The 19,253-nt window shown below is 39.5% G+C and overlaps 4 protein-coding genes and 1 non-coding gene across 11 annotated transcripts; 3 read left to right on the top strand and 2 right to left on the bottom strand.

The window, feature by feature from the left end:
- Positions 1–2,894: 2,894 nt before the first annotated feature.
- On the top strand, positions 2,895–4,112 carry LOC103980244 (allene oxide cyclase, chloroplastic). The gene is made up of 3 exons (XM_009396571.3): positions 2,895–3,185; positions 3,267–3,388; positions 3,481–4,112. Exons 1-3 carry the CDS (start codon positions 2,960–2,962, stop codon positions 3,880–3,882), a joined length of 750 nt encoding a protein of 249 aa, XP_009394846.2. The 5' UTR covers positions 2,895–2,959; the 3' UTR covers positions 3,883–4,112.
- A 5-nt stretch (positions 4,113–4,117) lies between these two features.
- On the bottom strand, positions 4,118–4,189 carry TRNAD-GUC (transfer RNA aspartic acid (anticodon GUC)). The gene has a single exon. It is a non-coding gene; the product is annotated as a tRNA-Asp (tRNA).
- A 240-nt stretch (positions 4,190–4,429) lies between these two features.
- LOC103980506 (G-type lectin S-receptor-like serine/threonine-protein kinase At5g24080) lies at positions 4,430–7,630 on the top strand. Of its 2 annotated transcripts, none has more exons than XM_009396945.3 (5): positions 4,430–4,845; positions 4,926–6,244; positions 6,360–6,540; positions 6,644–7,091; positions 7,164–7,630. In XM_009396945.3, exons 1-5 carry the CDS (start codon positions 4,475–4,477, stop codon positions 7,506–7,508), a joined length of 2,664 nt encoding a protein of 887 aa, XP_009395220.3. In that variant the 5' UTR covers positions 4,430–4,474; the 3' UTR covers positions 7,509–7,630. The 2 variants fall into 2 exon arrangements, with proteins under 2 accessions (XP_009395220.3, XP_065004965.1); XM_065148893.1 differs by having other exon boundaries at positions 4,627–4,766.
- On the top strand, positions 7,624–12,294 carry LOC103980245 (ubiquitin-conjugating enzyme E2 28). 6 transcript variants are annotated; one of them, XM_065148894.1, is made up of 5 exons: positions 7,624–7,758; positions 7,860–7,980; positions 9,117–9,244; positions 10,770–10,874; positions 12,005–12,294. In XM_065148894.1, exons 2-5 carry the CDS (start codon positions 7,911–7,913, stop codon positions 12,146–12,148), a joined length of 447 nt encoding a protein of 148 aa, XP_065004966.1. In that variant the 5' UTR covers positions 7,624–7,758; positions 7,860–7,910; the 3' UTR covers positions 12,149–12,294. The 6 variants fall into 6 exon arrangements, with proteins under 6 accessions (XP_065004966.1, XP_009394848.3, XP_009394847.1 ...); XM_009396573.3 differs by having other exon boundaries at positions 7,627–7,758; positions 7,895–7,980; XM_009396572.3 differs by having other exon boundaries at positions 7,642–7,758; positions 7,864–7,980.
- Positions 12,295–13,110: 816 nt separating this feature from the next.
- Positions 13,111–17,880, bottom strand: LOC135636413 (KH domain-containing protein SPIN1-like). The gene is made up of 7 exons (XM_065148101.1): positions 17,262–17,880; positions 17,080–17,168; positions 16,181–16,332; positions 14,715–14,831; positions 14,520–14,636; positions 13,804–13,947; positions 13,111–13,409 (listed from the first exon to the last, which is right to left on the bottom strand). Exons 1-7 carry the CDS (start codon positions 17,339–17,341, stop codon positions 13,266–13,268), a joined length of 843 nt encoding a protein of 280 aa, XP_065004173.1. The 5' UTR covers positions 17,342–17,880; the 3' UTR covers positions 13,111–13,265.
- Between the last annotated feature and the right edge of the window lie 1,373 nt (positions 17,881–19,253).

The raw sequence follows: 19,253 nt of genomic DNA, 5'->3' as shown, positions 1-19,253 counted from the left end.
ATAGGGAGTTTCACCACAAGGGCTGCTTGTCCCTGTGGGGATCAACATTAACTATGGAAACCAAGTGATAGGAATTGAATACAGGAGGGATATGGAAATGGGGTGGGAGTATACATTAAAGAAACTATGAGACCAGAAAGAACGTAGTCATATGCTCATCAACTCCTTTTGAAAAGGTCTCATCAGAGCATCACGCCACAATCAATTTAGCAATGAGCCCACCATTACCCCATCTCTCTCACACACACACGCAAGAGAAAGAAAAATAACAATAGAAAAAAAGAAAGAAAAGTACGATTAAATTATATTAAAAAAAAACACTTCTTTAAAACTTTGATCATTAAATTTTATCCACACTGACACTATGCAAAAGTCTAGTAATAATAAGCCTTAGTGGAATCGGTCAAAATTAACTTATGTTAAATATCAATTAAAATCATTAGATTATATGCCAAACTTAGTATACGTAACATAACTCTTTCGATTATTAGTGATGTAAGATTATTCTTAAGTCTATCTCATTTTATCTATACTTACCAACTTTTTGGAATGTTTTACAAGTTCGCAACCCACAAAAATACAGGTTTGGTCAATCAACTTAATTCAAGTCTGACCCTCAACCTCTCTTATTAAATTAGATTTTAATATTTTTTTTTTAATATTAAAAAATAATTTAAATTTATGATCTTAAATTTAAAACTAACTAAATCATAAAAATTCATACATAATTCTTGAAATATAGATATATCTAATTAAATAAATTAGAACTATTATGTAATCTAAAAATAAAAATTTTAATAATTAAATTAATTTTAAAAAATTTTAGGCGTAAGTGATTATTATAAGTCAAATAATCATTCAAACATCATAAATCAATTATAATCTAAAATTTTTAAAATTTAAAATATAATCCAAAATTAATTATACTATAATAAAGGATCTTATCTCACCATGGGGTCCTTTTCTCAAAGAATACATTCCTCAATCTTTCACTATCTTAAAAATGATAAAACAAGAGCCTCCTTTATACGAGAGAAGATGAACTCTTTCCAAAAGATAAATAATAATAATTTATATTTTAAATTTATTTTTATTTTACTTTCACAATCCCGATTTCTGACCTATATTTATATTATATGTGAGGATAGATGAAAGGATTTTATACATGAATATTAAATTGACATGTTTTTTTTAACCCAAGCATGTATTAAATAAATTTTGATTTGACAATACAAGTCTATATACGTCATAGGATGTTAATTTTAATTGATGACACATATAGGGTTGATAGCGTTCCATATGTTTGTCACCACCTAACCAAGCTTTCATGTACACTAAAAGAAATCGTTCAATCTCTCACATGTTTAAGTTCCAACAACAGTGTTGTCATACTTATAATTATAATCAAATGTTGTGCATCATAACTTTCTGGTCCGTCGGTGGTGATATGATGTCCCATCGAGAAATTTTAATGTCTCCTTGTACATGTAGCATCTTTTTCGTATAGCTTATAGTTGAACTATATTCACAATGCCTTTGTAGCATAATAAATTACTTGCACTAACACATTATACGATCGTTGTTTTCGGTTTGATGTTGATGATTAGTCAATTTATCACCGAGGTTCCAACTCTCCATCTAGATTAAGTATGTCTCATATCTATATTCCGGATTAGCTTTAGCTTGGGTTAAATTTATTTAGCTACTTGATTAAGCATACGATAACCTACGAAAAGAACTTATCTGATTTTTAGAAATTAACATAAAATATCGTATGTTGATGTGAATGTCAAAAAATTCAAAGAATATAAATGAAAATTATACTGGTGATAGTAACAGCTAAGAGATGGATGAGTCGTACTTAACCATCTCATCGATTGGCTTCTTTCTCAGTCACCTTTATTGGTTGGCTTTTTGTACGTTCCAAACGAAGTGCCTTATGTGCTTGACTGTTGACTTTTCTTCTTCGTGGATTGCTCGATTTGTCTAATGTCTTTGGATGCTTTCCACATGTAAAATTCCCACGCTTCTCCAATCATTCGTTCTTTTTGAAGCACTACCTCTACCACTATCACTTTTCTTTTCAAAAGCAAATTCCTTTTAACTTGTTGATTTAAAGTGTCATTATACTTAAACTATTTCTTAGGTTTATAATATATTTTTTTGTCTTTTACCTTTTGATTTTTATTTTTTTTGTCATGTTCCTTTGTATATTCCTGCACTAAATACTAGAAATAAAATAGGATGTATTCTTGGAAAAAAACTAAAATTTTTAAATGGCACCCTAATTTGAAAATTTTTTCTTAATATTTTTTTTTTAAATAATCATTTTACTCTTATTGACCACTATCTTTGCCTTATCGATCAACCCTTCTCACCCGTTAGTCTTTGCTCATGATCTATTTCTCACCTGTCAGTTTTCATCGTAGTTGATTACAACCTTTACATAAGGAAGGAGGGGTCATTCTTCGACTCTTGCACCGACGTTTATCGACGAGGAAAGAGAAAAGACGGATCTAACAAAAATTAATAGGATTAGGATTTGAGTTTTTACAAAGGTTATCGATGAAATTTTTTTAAAATTTCGAGTGATAAATAATATTTTTACACAGCTAGACGTTATCTATCAAAAATTTTTAAAATTAAAGGATTTAAAAAATTAAATAAAATTATTTTTTTATTCCAAAAAATTCACCCAATAAAATAACTCTGCTATGCGCAGATGGACGCATGTGTCGTTTTGCGTCTACCCATCGCCTGCGACCAAATAAGATGGCACCAGATTCCTCTTGCGCCCTTCGTCTCTCGTCACGCGTACCAACTTCGCGTCCGAGTTTGTTGTCCTTTAGTCCTTCATTTCCAACATCCGAACACGAGTCACATGTCACCGCGCACACACATAATATTAAGCACCTAAAGCCGCCCACACTCGGCCCGCACCAACTCCGTCGCAGCCGCCATGGCCTCCACCCTCGGAGCTCGCTCCCTCAACCTCCCAACCTCATCCAAAACCACACAGACCACCACACCCTCTCTGATCCCACTGAGCCAAAGCCCCTCCTGTACCAGAGGTAATCCCCCCAAATTGGCTTCAACGCCCGCTCGACGCCAACTCTCTCTTCCAACCACACGCATCAGTGCTACCCTCTTCTCTGCACCGAAGCCTCCTAGTGATTCTGGGCCAAGTACTCTCCTCTCCTCCTCTTTGTGTAGGATTTGGGGTTCTCTTCGGTTTTAGGTCTTTGTTGACGAGGTGAAGGCTTCAGATAAGGTACAGGAGCTGTGCGTGTATGAGATCAACGAGCGCGATCGCGGGAGCCCCGCCTACCTCCGCCTGAGCCAGAAGGAAGTCAACTCCCTCGGCGATCTCGTCCCCTTCAGCAACAAGGCGAGCCGGAGCTCCTCGGCCTCGTCGTTTCCATGCGCTTTGGATCTTGGTATTGACATCGTCTTCTTCTTGTGTGTGTGTGTGTGGAGTAGTTGTACTCGGGGAATCTGGAAAAGCGGGTGGGCATCACGGCGGGGATCTGCGTGCTGATCCAGCACGTGCCGGAGAGGGGCGGCGACCGCTACGAAGCCATCTACAGCTTCTACTTCGGCGACTACGGCCACGTCTCGGTGCAGGGGGCGTACCTGACCTACGAGGACTCTTACCTGGCCGTGACCGGCGGCTCGGGCATCTTCGAGGGCGTCTACGGCCAGGTCAAGCTGCAGCAGATCGTCTTCCCCTTCAAGATCTTCTACACCTTCTACCTCAAGGGGATCCCCAACCTGCCAAAGGAGCTGCTCGGCACGCCGGTGCCACCTTCTCCCACCGTCGAACCCACCCCCGCCGCCAAGGCCGCCGAGCCGCACGCCGCCGTCAAGAACTACACCAACTGACCACGGTCGGTGAGCCCGCAGGCCGCAGACGAAATAATGACCTCATCGCGACGCGAGTCGAGTGGAGGTGACTGTGGAGGGAGGAGATATCCCCTTTGGAAGTGTATTGTAATTGCTGTGCTTCATTGCTCTTAGTTATGCTCTATATAATGTGGCTCATAACAAAAACAATAATGCTAAATCCGCGTATTGAATATGAATAAAAAATTGGTGACACAATTACCCAAAAATGCATCGCCGTTGCCGGGGATCGAACCCGGGTCACCCGCGTGACAGGCGGGAATACTCACCACTATACTACAACGACTTCTTGATCATGTTTTATGATTATATTTACTTAAAACTAAAGTAATATGACATGTCTCTCTCTCCGACAGGTTTCTCTCTGCACCCCGAGTGTTTTCTTCGTAGAATTCAGAGGCTGATTTCAACCTGTTACCAACTCTCAGTCATGTCATCCTTATCTTTCATTCATGAGTTTCCCTATCCATTTGCTGACACATGTATCATCTTTTATGACCGCCAGCCGACCATCTGAGAATTTTCAACGCATTTGAAATCCATCACCTGGTTGTTCAACAACCAGAGGAGTATGGGGGACATCATCTTCTCGGTCTGCATCTTTACTCAGGTGCATATGAAGTTAAATACTGAATTCCTGATATCTCTCATTCGAACACCTGCGAAGAATCCGTGGTCTCACTGCATGGCTTCCCTATACTTCCCTGGTTGTTCTCTCGCCATGCTCTGTCTAGTCTTCCCTGTGCTACACCATTGTGTGGGAGATTACGTACCTCTTGCTTCCATGCTTTTGGCTGGCGACAATCAATCATGGGTCTCTGAGAACAAGGTCTTCGCATTTGGATTCGCTCCGACTTCTGAAGGTACTGGTGATGAATTCCTCTTGGCAATATGGTATGTCAGTCTTCCTGGTGATCCTACTATAGTTTGGTCTCCTAACAGGTAGCTTTATGATCTCGATATCCTCTTTCTTCTGCAATGCACTTGTGGCCTGAGAAGATTTGTGCTGGCATCACTTGCAGAGACTTTCCGGTGGGGAGAGATGCGGTGGTGAAGCTGGACTCTTCTGGAGAACTCGTCCTTGTCGATGGCAACACCTCGATGTGGACATCCAATAATTCCCATTTGAATGCGAACTGTGGATTGATGTCGGACTCGGGAAATTTCATCTTGTACACAGGCGGCAGCAGCGACCGCCGAGCGGTGTGGCAGAGCTTCTCTCATCCCTCCGACACCCTCTTGCCCGGCCAGCCTCTCTCGGTCGACCTTGAGCTCACATCAGCCATGTCTCCACTCGGTTACTACTCGCTCAAAATGCTTCAGCAGCGCACTTCCCTCAGCCTCGGCCTGACTTATGTATCCCCAACTCCGTCATTAGCATCTCATACCAACTACTCTTACTGGTCCAGTCCGGAGATATCCAACGCCACAGGCGATGTCGTCGCTGTGTTGGATGAATCCGGCAGTTTTGGCATCAGCTACGGCACATCTTCAGCTGGTACGATGTACGTCCATAAGAACGACACCGGAGGAAGCCAATCCGTTCCGCGTCGAGTGACGGTTGGGATGGATGGAAATCTTCGTCTCTACCGATGGGACAGCAATGGTGTGGCGACGAACTGGGTGGTCGAGTGGTCTGCCGTGTCGAATCCATGCATGGTGGCAGGAATCTGTGGTAGCGGGATCTGCATCCTGGATTCCAACAAGAACAGCGCGAGTTGTAGATGCTTGCCGAGAACGTACCCGGTGGACGTCGGGGCCAAGGGTTGCTTGTCAAGCGTGCCGTCAACACCAGCGAACTGCACTGAGAACAGGAAGACTCCTGTCAGGATGGAGATGATGGCACAAACCAATTACTACTTCTCTGGAGCTTCAACGATCTCGAACTACAGTGGGGTGTCGAAGGCTTCGGAGTGCGCTGAACGTTGCCTAGCAGACTGCGAGTGTGTGGCGTCAGTTTATGGGCTGCAAGAGGAGAAGACATACTGTTGGACGTTGAAAAGCATGGTATTTGGAGGACTACAGGATCCGAGTTCAACTCTTTCCGTGAAGGTTGGGATCAACAGCTCAGGGACAGGGGAATCAGGATCGGCAGGGCAAAGTCCTGGTGAATCATCGTCGGGCCACCATGTTCATGTGCTGCTTGTGCCTTTGCTTCTCTGTCTCACTCTTCTGGTTGTGCTCTTAAGCATGCTGTTATTTTACAGCATGCAGAGAAGGAGAAGGCAACGACAGCAGAGAATGATCGGCAACTGTATGAGCCTCTCAGGAGCTCTTTCACATTTCAGCTTTCATGATCTGCAGACTGCCACATCCAATTTCTCTCGATTGCTTGGAACAGGTACCTGCACACTAGTAATGAATATCTCAATTCAGCATGCAAGGACAGAGTTTGATGCTTCAAAGCTTTAACTATGACATACTAATCCCTGTATTTTGCTGATATTTGTTCACAGGAGGATTTGGAAGTGTGTACAAGGGAGTTCTCAGAAATGGGACTATGATTGCAGTAAAGAAACTAGATAAGCTGTTACCTCACGGGGAGAAGGAGTTCATAACAGAAGTCACCACCATTGGCTCCATGCACCATTTGAACTTGGTCAGCCTCTGTGGATTTTGCTCCGAGCAATCGCATCGGTGAGTGTCCCAACCCATCTTTTTGCTTCTGCAGTAGAATTAGCGTTCAACAGATCTTTTATCTTCTTCTTCTTCTTCTTCTTCTTCTTCTTCTTGCGAGCAGGCTTTTAGTGTATGAGTATATGAGCAACGGGTCGCTGGATAAGTGGATATTTCCATCAGCGCAGGACAGGCTACTGGACTGGCGAACTCGTTTCGACATAGCCATCGCCATTGCTCAAGGGATCGCATACTTCCATGAGCAGTGCAGGAATCGGATAATCCACTGTGACATCAAGCCGGAGAACATTTTGTTGGACGAGAACTTCTGCCCCAAGGTATCAGACTTCGGACTGGCGAAGCTAATGAGCAGGCAACACTCGCATGTAGTCACCACGGTGAGGGGCACGAGAGGCTACTTAGCTCCAGAGTGGGTGAGCAACCGGCCCATCACCGTCAAGGCCGACGCTTACAGCTACGGGATGCTGCTCCTGGAGATTGTCGGAGGACGCAGGAACCTCGACACGTCTCTGGACGAGAAAGAGTTCTTCTACCCTGGTTGGGCTTTCAAGGTACTCCCACTCCCAGCATCCTGATACGACAAAATCAAATTACATGACCGAACTTGTGATTCAATCTTGCAGGAGATGATGAATGGGACGCCTACAAACGCTGCGGACAAAAGATTCAAGGGGAATGTGGAAGAAGAGGAGTTACTAAGAGCACTCCGTGTTGCTTTTTGGTGCATCCAGGAGGACGCATCGGTAAGGCCTTCCATGGGGGAGGTGGTGAGGATGTTGGAAGCGGCAGTTGCTATCGTAGCGCCTCCCATGCCGCAGGCGGTGGTGGAGTTCGAAGAAGAAGGTCTGCACAGAGTCTACAGAGCAATGAAAGGGATTTACTTTGATCTGCCATCGTCTTCCTCTGCAATGCCTAGCTACAGATCATCGAAGGCCACGTGTAGTCACTCCGCCATGTCACCGAGATAAAAGGACTCCAATACAGTGGAATTAAAATGAAATGAAAAGGATAACGCACTACCATGTGAATGGGTCACCTGCACGCCACGTGAGAGACACGTTAATCCTTTTTATCGTCGGTTTTTCGTAATAAATAATTAAATAAATAGAATTTGCCTGCCATGCCTCTCTCTTCTCGCTCTCCTGTTTGCCCAACTGCGTCGAGGGGGACGACGCGGAGAGCGGCGGAGGAGAGGAATCCGAGAATCTGCTGCCACAGGTAGCTCAAGTTAGTTTCTCCTTCGCTCGATCGCTTCTTTCTAATTTATTCCTCTTTCTTTTTCGTCGACCTACTTTTCGCCGTTCTGTTCTTTCGGGAAGGTAGTATTGCTTGACGGGGGATTTGGCGGGATCAGGACGAGGTCTTCGGCCATGGCTTCCAAGCGGATTCTCAAGGAGCTCAAGGATCTCCAGAAGGACCCTCCCACGTCATGTAGCGCAGGTATCTCGGGGTCCGATGCCTCCTCCGCTCCTCCACCCTATCATCTCGATTGTGGTTTTGCTGTTGAATCCTGATCGAAAAGTTATTGTCTTGCTGGTTTCCGGTGCTTGGATTTTTTGCGTCATACAAGTCATGACTCGATTCCTCAGATCGGAAAGGGGATTGGTTTGGATTTATGGTTATTTATGGTTGCGCTCATCTTAAAAGGATATGAGCTTTTTAATTTGCTTGGCAAATAGAACAAGGTTACTACGGAAGTTATCTAGTGTGGCTTAGCTGAAAAGTCCACACATTTCAATTGAAATGGGTTAACACACAAAAGAACCCATGCAAGAGACGCAAAACGGAGAGCCCATATAAGCAGAACGTAGGCTTCACCGCCGTCCAAGTGCAGTATGATAGTTGAGTTGTGGTGTGGAAAATAGAGAGTCCGATCATTCGTGTTTGTTAATAATATTCATATAAGCTTTCCTGCATTTTACTGCAGGTTTATTCATATATTCCAATAATCATTCAGAAAGACTTAGCTAGCTAATTGGTAAAGATCTTGACCTTATCAATAGGATCTGGGATCAAATCCTGTCTCCGACACTAATCTTTGTCAAAAGAAAAAAAAAAGGTTCTTAAACAGTATTGTGTCTGCAAATGCCATACTAACTGTTAAAAGCTTGATCGATTTCTATTTTTGAAAAGGTATAAAAGAAAATACTCTTAAAGTCGGTGGAACTCTTCTTTAGGGATGCCTTTGTCAAGTCATCTCTGTCACTTTTTGTGCAACTTAGTTCATTCTTTAATGATTGACTTATAATAACCAATTTTTTTAACTTAATGTTGCTGCATATACCTTAACTTATTTCTATCATCTTTGTTTTTCAGTGTTTGGGTACTGTTACTTGTAGATTTAAAGTTGATAAAGCATGCTATGTATGCCACATATTAAAATATGCTAGCTTACTCGGCAAATGTGGTTGGTCAGTGAGCTTGTTAAGTTCTGGAATCATGCCATTGTACTAAGCCTAACAACCTGTATCTGGATTTAGATGATGATCCATTATTAAGCCTAACAACCTGTATCTGGATTTAGATGATGATCCATTATTTGATAGCAATGTTTTGTATGCCTTGGCATTTTACAGGTCCAGTGGCTGAAGATATGTTTCATTGGCAAGCAACGATAATGGGCCCACCTGACAGTCCATATGCAGGGGGAGTCTTTCTAGTTACCATACACTTCCCTCCAGATTATCCATTCAAACCACCTAAGGTATCATTAACACTAAATATGTAGAATTAGAGTGTTTTTTTAATACTTTGTCAAGCCTGCCATAAAATTTTCTTTTGGCATTCATTATATAGTTTCACTGTGTAAAGCATTCTCCTATTTGACAACCTCTTAAATATGAGCATATTCTTGGAAATTAATCGACAATTCAATTTGTGTATTAACAGTCTACTATGTTTGCTATTACATAAATGCCATTACATCATCTGTACATTCAACCAATTTACTTCCGTTCAACATATTGTTTATGTATATAATATATGGGAAGTAATTCAAGCTGCACACATACAAGCTAAGCCATGATCAAAATAACAACTGGAGATTCTGTTTGGAGAACTCAAGCTTTGGTTTAGCTATAATTTGAGACTTGTGACAAGTTATAACATTGAGCTTCACCAAATGACGTCAAGCCAGATCCAAGCAGTTTGAAATTTTTTTAGCAGATGGAATATGATATAATTAAATGCTTTAAGCAAATATCAGTCACTAAATCGTACTTTCATAGAAATTGTACTTTCATAGCTGAGTTAATTATCAGTTGTTAAAGGTTTTAACTGCTAATGAAATTTAATAGAATCTGTCTTATGTGAGAATCTGACAATGCCGTATCCTAGGAAAAGAGAATCTGATGACACTATGATAGGAAGCAAAGATGATTATGTATGATACTCTTCAAGAAAAAACTGTACAAATATAGATGACTTCTTTTAAGTATATACTTTGTCTTTTTATTTTTCAGAATTAACCCAGTAAATTGATTCAGAGAAGCAGAAAAATTATTGAAGGAGGCCTTCTTTCTGTGGTTTGGATCGACAGCCATCTTAGTGTAGCTTGTTTGCACTTTAAAAGGTTCTTGCAGTGTACTCGAGTTCTTTATCTTCATTATGAAAAAGAGTGACTTTATTTTTTGCAACTCTGAATTGATTTAATTTTTAATTCACTATGCCACCTGAGTCACCGAGACTTAGGTGTTGTTGAAGATATTTAAAAGTCTGGAGAATGAGGGAGGATTAGAGTTTGCCCATCATGTAAACCTGTTTATTTATTGTTTCTTGAATAACAGATGTTTTTAGGTGGCTTAACAGTAGTTGTGTTTGGTTGAAATTAGTATTATGCTAGATCATTTAAGGAAAATCTGCCTCAAATCTTTTAAAGTCTGTTTTTCACCCTTTGCTTGTTTTGGAATTATGGACAATGGCAAAAGTTTTCATTTGCACTAGATAGAGAGAGAATGGAGAGGATAGGAAGGCAGGTTGAGTTTCCCTTTTCATTTCCCAGACTTTTCTCTGCGAACGTCAAATTTTTCTGAAATTTGAAAATAATTTTTCTACCTTGTTTAAAGGTAGAAAAATGATTTTAACATTTCCAACTTGAGTAACCAGACGTACCCTACTTGTTTAAAGGTTTAATTTGTTCTTTGGATAATCAAAGAATGTTTCAAAATTTCCTACTTGTAAAAATTGGTTATAATATCAAATTTCCAACTTATCATGTTTGTGTTCTGCAGGTTGCTTTTAGGACTAAGGTTTTCCATCCAAACATCAATAGCAATGGAAGCATTTGTCTTGACATCTTGAAGGAGCAGTGGAGTCCAGCATTAACCATTTCCAAGGTTGCTTTTCCACCTTCCACTGTAGTGATTTTATTTACCATGTTATATACTCAAGCATTTGCAATTCGTTTTTGAGTGGTCAGATTAAGAAGAGCTTATACTAAATCAAACAATTCAAACAAAGCTGTATTGTCACGAATTTAGTCGATCTTGCCTAAGTTGTAAGGTACCCTTGCGTGTCCGTCCGTAAAGGATCAACATCTCCGAAATATCTTCTAGTCCCTTAAGGACCTACAAAAGAGAAGGCGAGTTAGAGAAAGAGCTTAGTTCAGGATTCATAAGCATCCATTTCAGCAAACGGTTGATAGACAATGCAAATTACAAATATAGACTTCGCAAGCTTTGAATAGTCGTGCGACAAGGGATCCAAGATGATCCACCACAGACCCAAAGTCCCTATAGGTGCCCACATGATACTACTGTGAAACAAGACAACAAAATAATCCTACACAATACCTCAAAGGCCCATCCGGTTATGTGCCACCCGGGTAGCTCCTGGGTGCTGTACTGGCTAACGCTCTGCACCACTCTATGGAGCTAGAAAATCTCCAAAATGATTGTTTGGATGGTCTGTTTCTGGGCAGTTTTGCCTCTGTGCGACGATTGCATACAACCTGCGTTACAAGTTTGAAATGATCACAAAAGCTAATCAAACTAGGGCTGTCAAGTCCTCTACATGGTGTGCAAAGCATGAACAAAATAGAAAGACACGAATATACATGAGCATAACATCGAACAACCCGTGTACAGCTATGTCCATGATAGCATGGTCAATATTGCTAATTCACCGTATTAATGGAGAGAACTGCATTGGTCTAAGTCACAAACTCACAAGGGCAACCTTGACCATGACTAGGAGATCTCAAGTGAAGCCAATCTTTGATATATGGTCGTGTCCCAATATGATACGTTCAGTTGCTGATCAGAGTTGTCAAATCAGGTCTGATTGGTTCATTTGAGTTGAGTTGGTCAAGAAATTAAGGACTCATGTCTGTCAATTTGCATCTTTTGCTTGCATCAACCAAAATTAGCTATAAACTTGAATCCCTTTTGCCCTTTTGAGTTCTTTTCATAACCTTCTTTTGCCCATGCAAGTTAAATTGAGCGAGCATTGTTGTTTCTTTCTACAGGTGCTGCTGTCAATCTGCTCCCTGTTGACGGATCCAAACCCAGACGACCCATTGGTTCCGGAAATCGCCCATATGTACAAGAACGACAGGGCCAAGTATGAGAACTCTGCAAGGAGCTGGACCCAGAAGCATGCAATGGGCTAAACTGTTAATCTTCCAATGAGGTTGTGTTTTGTTGTTTGCAAGAGTGAAGTAACCCACGAATCTGTCTGTCTTTTAACCTACCCAAATAAGAAGTGGATATTGTTTTCATTCTTATTTATATCTGAACTTCAAAACTCTCTTCCTTAGCTGTGATTTTAGTCAAAGAAAATATGTTGAAGCATGCAGGTTTTGTGCAGGTCATTAAAAAGAAAAAAATGCATGCGTCAGCAGATGCTCCTCTTGTCATCATACTTTGTATGTCATCTTCTAAAGTTTTAATAAAGAATTATTACTCGTGAACAAGCATAAAATAAAAAACAAAATCTGTTATTTCTTATAAAGTCAAGAGTGAATTTTTTTTTGGATATTACTTTCGTGCTCTTGATTAATTATATATCATTATTGATTTTGATCTTCTCTTCTGTTGATATCATTATTGATTTGGACGGTAAGTTTGCGAATGCATCCCTTGTTTTATAGGATGATTATAGGATGAGGGGCGTATGATTTGCATAGTTAGTACTTTCTTAGTTCTCACATCCTCTTGCTTGTTGATTGTCCCTGTTTGGGTGAGACTAGCTTAATTGATTTGGATTAAGGTAAATAAGTTATTGAGAGTTAGAGATTTATTTGATCAAATAGGATTTCGAGTCTTCAAGATGTTTAAATCGGCCTTAATCATACATATCATGCAATCCAACCCTAGAAGATCCCTGGCATACTAATCTTATAAAAGCTCATGGATGTTTATGTCACCATAATTTAATTTTCTAATTAGAAGAAATGTTATATACCGGTTTGATTCTTGATTTAAATCAAATCATGATCAAGTCTACTAAGATTATGGTTCGACTTTGATTGGTTTAGTTTTCTATTTAAATCGAACCGAGGTTACATGCACCAAATCCTAAAACTTAGAAATCCAGACTTAGACCACAGAAAGAAAACGAATAGAATGAATATTATAGGTTTACAGCAACCATATATCAGCATAAGTTTTGTGACATCAGACTCTGCTAATGAAACCTTCTCTGCATAGGTTACAGAGTCACAGCAACCATTTCTGCAAGGATGGGTTGCATGAAAACTTGGAACTGTAGAAGAGGAATAATTATTTCTACCATGCTCTGTTTGCTGGTTTCACTCCACTATAGAATGAACTCTTGAGACTTGGATGAGGATTGTTGTCATCTCTTAAACCTGACTTTAACACGGCTAATTCTCGAAGCTGCTGTCTCTTGTGATAATCATGTGATTCATCCTGTAAAGCAAAAGATTTATGATAACCGAATAACTCTAAGAAGGAGAAAGAACAAAGAAAATAGGCACTAACTTGGAAGTACTGTAATCAAAACTAGTATTGTGAATCTCTTATTTCAAATTCCATAATGTTTCAGATCAGAACTTTTCAGGAGGTCATGATAGTTCCTTCTCGTCGAAAATCCTCTAACAAATTTCAATCTGTATGAACTTTTTTTTTGGACTAGCATAAAAGACAACCTATGATGCTATGATTAATGTCTGAAAAAAGCTCAAGTATAGGTATTGTTTAAGGAGTGCCTCTATGGAAGCTCATATGTGATATACAACATGGCTAAGAGATGCTAACTCCGCGGGGAATCGATCGAATGAAATATTTTCTGAGAAGTACCCACCACAGGTTTCAACAGCTCTTCTATAATATCATGTGCCTGTCGCAATCTTGTATTGATGACATTCGCAGGTAGCTCGGCCTCAATCAGGATATGCAATGGGTCATCCAAATGTTCGTAACCTGGTCTTCCCTGTAGTTGTTCCTCCTTCAAGACAAGAAGAATATGCGAGATAAATATCGGCAAAAAGATAGTAGGATAAAAGAATTAGACCATGTTGTATTACAGGATTTCTTCGATTTCATCTTTTACTTGTGAAAGCCCATTGTGTTCTTAGTTTTTGCTATGTTTGTGACTTAATATGAACAGAACTATCTAAGTTATCCCAATTATGCATGACTCATTATTCTCGTAAACATGAATAATAATATTAAGCAAAATCAGTATTCACATAATAAATATAAATAAAATACCCTGTTTTCTGTGTTGGAATAAATGCAGTGATCTTGTAAGTAGCAGATAATATTATATACTTATACATGTACACTTTACACACACATAAGCATGGACACATCAATTCTCTGATGACATATTTGATTTCAAGCAGTAATAAAACTGCAAAAGTCCAATATAGTCATGGCACACTGTGCCATGTAAATCAATTTATACTAAGAACAGAGAAGCTGCTCTAGTATTTGAATGCATTAAGATGCGGTTTAGACATAAACTGAGAGTGGCAAAGAGTAAAAATATAAATTCAAAGAAAGAGAATTAATTACCTGGCCAGGATCTTTTATTGAACCCTTTCCTCTAATGTAAACACGGCATCCGGTTGATGCTTCAACTCTTTTCAGAGAATTACCCTTTGGTCCGAGAAGGCGGCCGACAAAATTGAACTAAATGACACATAAAAGAAGTGTATTACAGACCAAAAAGAAACAGCATCATAGAAGGCGTGGTGAAGAATGACATACATTAGGGCATGCATCTACTGGAATTTCTAAGCGCAATATTTTCTTTATAATGCATGAATTTGGACCTGTAGGTGCTCCTCGCCAATCCATTGTTACACCTTCTGGACAACCTAATATCTTCTCAAGGATAAATTGAATTTGTAGAGAAGACAGAAGATGAACTAATAGTCAGCAAATGAAGACTAAATGCAAACTTGAAAGAATGTATCACTCGCTGTAGTTATTCAGCCTAAAAACTCTGTAAATTAAAAGAAAATGGGGAATTATATAACATGAATTTATCCAATGCTCATGAGATATATCTATTTGAGTCAGTAAGAAAGAAACCAGCAAATAAAATAGATTACATGTTACACTAAAGAAGCTCTTTTTACCAATTGGAAATAGTCATCAACAAATCCGCAGACACCCGTAACACATAGAAGCTAGAGAATATATTCAGTCCTCTGTATCTCCTCAAGAACCAAAAAAGGAGCAAATAGGAAACTTGTTAGACCTCTGCATAAATTGCAAGAAGTGCACATTGTGCCATTACCTGATCAGTTTCTGTAGAACAGTAATAATACACAGCTGCAAATCTCTTCATCACAACTTAATGAGGTCTAGTTAGATGTAATATAGTCTCCAGCAATGGCTTGATACTTCTAAATAGAATGAACTGTTTGAAATATAATGGTGCCTCAAAAGAACACATTCCTTAGTAATGGGCGAATCTAGCTAGCTGTGTAATATTTATTATATTAGAGCCTTTAAAGATGTGAACAGGATTAACTTGATCAGGTTAATGTACTTTGACTCTGATAACCAACTGTATCTAGAGGCATAGGAATCCATATTTGAAAAAGATACAAGATGTGCTTCAATTTTTTTCCATCAAAATGACAAAAAATTCATAGGAACAACTGTCGAAGAAAAAAAAAAAATGAGATCATAAAATATGATCAGGTTTTGATGGAAACAAACAGAGACCAAGTTATCAAAATGATAAAACCTGTAAAGATTAGTTTATATGGCCAGGAAAGATGATACTGAATTCTTCGGAAAATCTTCTATAACCCGAGGCTCCAAATTTTGCAACTTGAAGCGGATAACACTGTGATGTTGATGCTTCTTCTACTTATGAGGATTTTGAATGAACAGAATTCATTGATGTCTTCAGTCAACCAAGTGCTTTCATTCATTTATCATTTCTTGCTAATTAATTGACTTAACTGACACTGTTCACCTCTAAGAATCTCAATTATCAAACCATATCATATTTATAGGATGGATGACAAACTACCACAAAAGGAAATCATTACTTGTTGACTCAAGTATAGACAACCTGACTGAACAAGCTTCATCCTAATTGGAAGGTCAGGAAAATGATTAATACACAAATTCACCAGACTTAAACTTGTAAAATATATAATACACATACAAATATGATTACTTTTGTGAATGTAAGACAATATGTGCATATCTACCTCCTGTGGAGGTCCCCTCCATCCCGCAAAAGTAGTCCCTCCGGCATTAGAAATAAGGTTAGGAGTAGCCATGGCACTCCTACTTCTGTGCTGAAGCTGGTTACAGTCACTAAACCCTTGGTTGGAAACCATGCCTGAGACTCGTATTATCTCTGGTAGTGAGTAGTTCATCAAAATATATATCAGATTAACAACATTCAAGATAGCTGAACCGTTTAAAAAGATTAAAGAAAAAAGAAGATAGCTGAACTGTTTTTATATTTAATCTCACTCCCATTCATAAGTAATAATCAAAGAATCATCATGACATGATAATTAATACCTTAATTTACTTCAATAGCATATAATTTTCAGCAACAACAACAATCTGACAGAAGAAATAACTCTAACAATAAGAATAATGATGAAATAGATTTAAATTACAGAGTTGCAATGCACTACTTCAGAAAACTTGAATGTGGAAGCTTTCAATGAGATAATCATCAGTAAAGGACCCACCTCAGAAAATTTGAACTAAACCAAGAAACACCGGGACCTAATCATAAACAGCGAGAATCAAGGAGGGCAAAGCGCATTCAAGAAATTGGGTTGCCAGTGAATTAGACAAGCCTATCTCAAGGAACACAAATGAGACCAGACAGATAAAGAAAGAATGAGAAGCTTCTTTCATTAATTTGACAGCACAATATTCAAATATGAATCTTCACCAAAGATGCCAACGTCATTATGTAATCGATCGAAACAACCAAGTACGCCTAAAGAAGGATCTATCTGAACCAATTGTGCAACTGAAGACCAATCTTGGTATGTCTCATCTGAATTAGCAAAGATGAGAGGACACGGAGCACCAGCTTAATAAGCTGTGGATTAGATGAAGGCAATCCTTCAAAAGCACTGACCTTGATTCAACAATCGGCTACATATAGGAAGAACCTGCATGAAAGGCCCAAGCTTTTGATGTTCTGCCAACAGCTCTGCCAAGTACTGACTGTAACAGTATCAAGAAAGGAACACTAAGATTTGCAATCACCAAACCATTGTCATGACAAAGCTGGAATCTTTAGATATAGGCATTGTATACCTGTCTGTATATGCTATGCTTCCCGTCTGAGAGGAGGCAGTTCTAGCAGGGGAGAAGCTATAAGTATACAAACCTGACATGCTGGTGGAGGGAAGAATGGTGCTTCAGAGAAAAGAGGAAAGCAAAGCAGAGACAAAAGTGATGGGAAGACGGAAAGAAAGGTGCAGTTTTGGGTGTTAGAGGAAGGCTTCAGCCCCCCTCTCTGTCTCTCTCTCTCTCAATGCGGCCAACCCTGCAACTCACATGAGATATAAATGGAAGTAGCAAAGGAGTTATTGGAAATGATTAATGAGTGGCCCCATGGATTCCTTCGGATTCACTTGTCTGAGGAAGCTCAAATAGGTGCATGGGCTTCAAGGATCATGTCCACAACTTTTGCACTCCATGTTGGAAGAGGTGGGGGGATGGGAACACAAACCATATCACCATTGAAGCAGAGAGTCTGCAACACTCAAATGAAGTTAAAAGGGTGTTTATAGACAGACATAGCTCAGTCTCTTAACCTTCCCTACTTCACCATTATGATGTGCAGAGCAATCCAAGATTAACATGAAGAACTTTGAGCATTGTCTGTGTCACAGGAAGAACGAGATCATAGGATTCCCTGGAGGTGTAATAGAAAAAGCATACGGCACAGATCTGTGGGGATTTGGCCACAAAGCTGCTGCCCTCTTTTTGGTCAAGCCACCCACGCATGTGCTATCATCTTCTCCCCCCTTCCCACGGTCACTCCCCCAAACTCCATCTTTTGCTGTCATGGCCGCACGTTGGTGGTGGTAGACAGTGAGCACTATTGGCACGGTTTAGGCACGAGTCCAAGAGCAACCTCGCAAAGGACAAGACTCCCCACAGCTTCAAACGGCAGTCGGTGGGGGGAGTGGAAAGTCGATAGCACAAGAAGACGCTTCTCCATTCCATAGCACGTGTTGGGAGTTCAGATCTTGAGAGGGACGTGACTTGTGGCACAGAGCACGAGCTGGCACACGTGGGGGTTTGGTTCTTTGACAACGGCGCGCACGAGCGGTGTTATTTTTTTCACGAATAAAAAAAGAAATATATTATTACTTTAAACGTCTAAAGTAAACATTCTCGATGCGTTGGTCAGTGTTAGGCCTCTGATGAGGATTCGCCCGAATCCAATGCAAACCCAACTCAACCTAACTAGATCGGACCAACAATTTTCCGAGTCCGAATCTAACCCAGCTGTCATTTTGGGTTGGCCCTGGTTGACTCAGTTAACTCGGCCCGAATTAAGCTACAGCCTACGGAGTCCCACATGTATAACCCCATTTGCTTCCTCCAATCTCCTGATTAGCTCGCTATGAACCCTAATCCCTAACTCATCAACCCCAGAATATATATATATATATATATATATATATATATATATATATATATATAATGTGATCAAAGATACATATAATGCATCTTTATAAAAGATGCATTGTGTATGTTATAAAAGAAATACTCTCAAAGAGAGCTTGATTACTCTAAACTAATTGTGCATGTTATAAAAGAAAACTAAGATTATGTGGGGTAAAGTTTTCTATGTATATTCAGTTCACAAAAAAAATGCTAATGAAATTTATAACTCTTAAATTACAATCTTAATGACTTAATTCTCCAAGGCAACAATCTCTATGTTAAAATATTCTTTTGGTAAACATGTGATTAAAGCTTGGAGTTGAATAGAAGATGGAATAACCGATCGATTAATTTGTTGAAATTGAGTTACTGATCTAAAACATTTAAGTCCAAGTCATTAATCTTTTGTGAATCGATTTAAATCTTTAATTATTTTGATGTAAGACTAATTTGAGAGGTTATATTTTTGGTGTAAGTTTATAAAATGTGAATAGTCATGACATGATATGATCATCATAAAAGCATCACTATTTCTATCCAAAAGAACAGTAGCAATATGGTGAGTGGTGACACACAGTTGTAATATCTTGACAATCTAGTAGGCCCTAATAATATATGTCATTATCT

Source organism: Musa acuminata, chromosome BXJ3-4, assembly GCF_036884655.1.
Source record: "Musa acuminata AAA Group cultivar baxijiao chromosome BXJ3-4, Cavendish_Baxijiao_AAA, whole genome shotgun sequence".
Classification (NCBI taxonomy): domain Eukaryota; kingdom Viridiplantae; phylum Streptophyta; class Magnoliopsida; order Zingiberales; family Musaceae; genus Musa; species Musa acuminata.
Note: the sequence above shows the minus strand (reverse complement) of the source record. Positions and strands in the feature narration are given on the sequence as shown.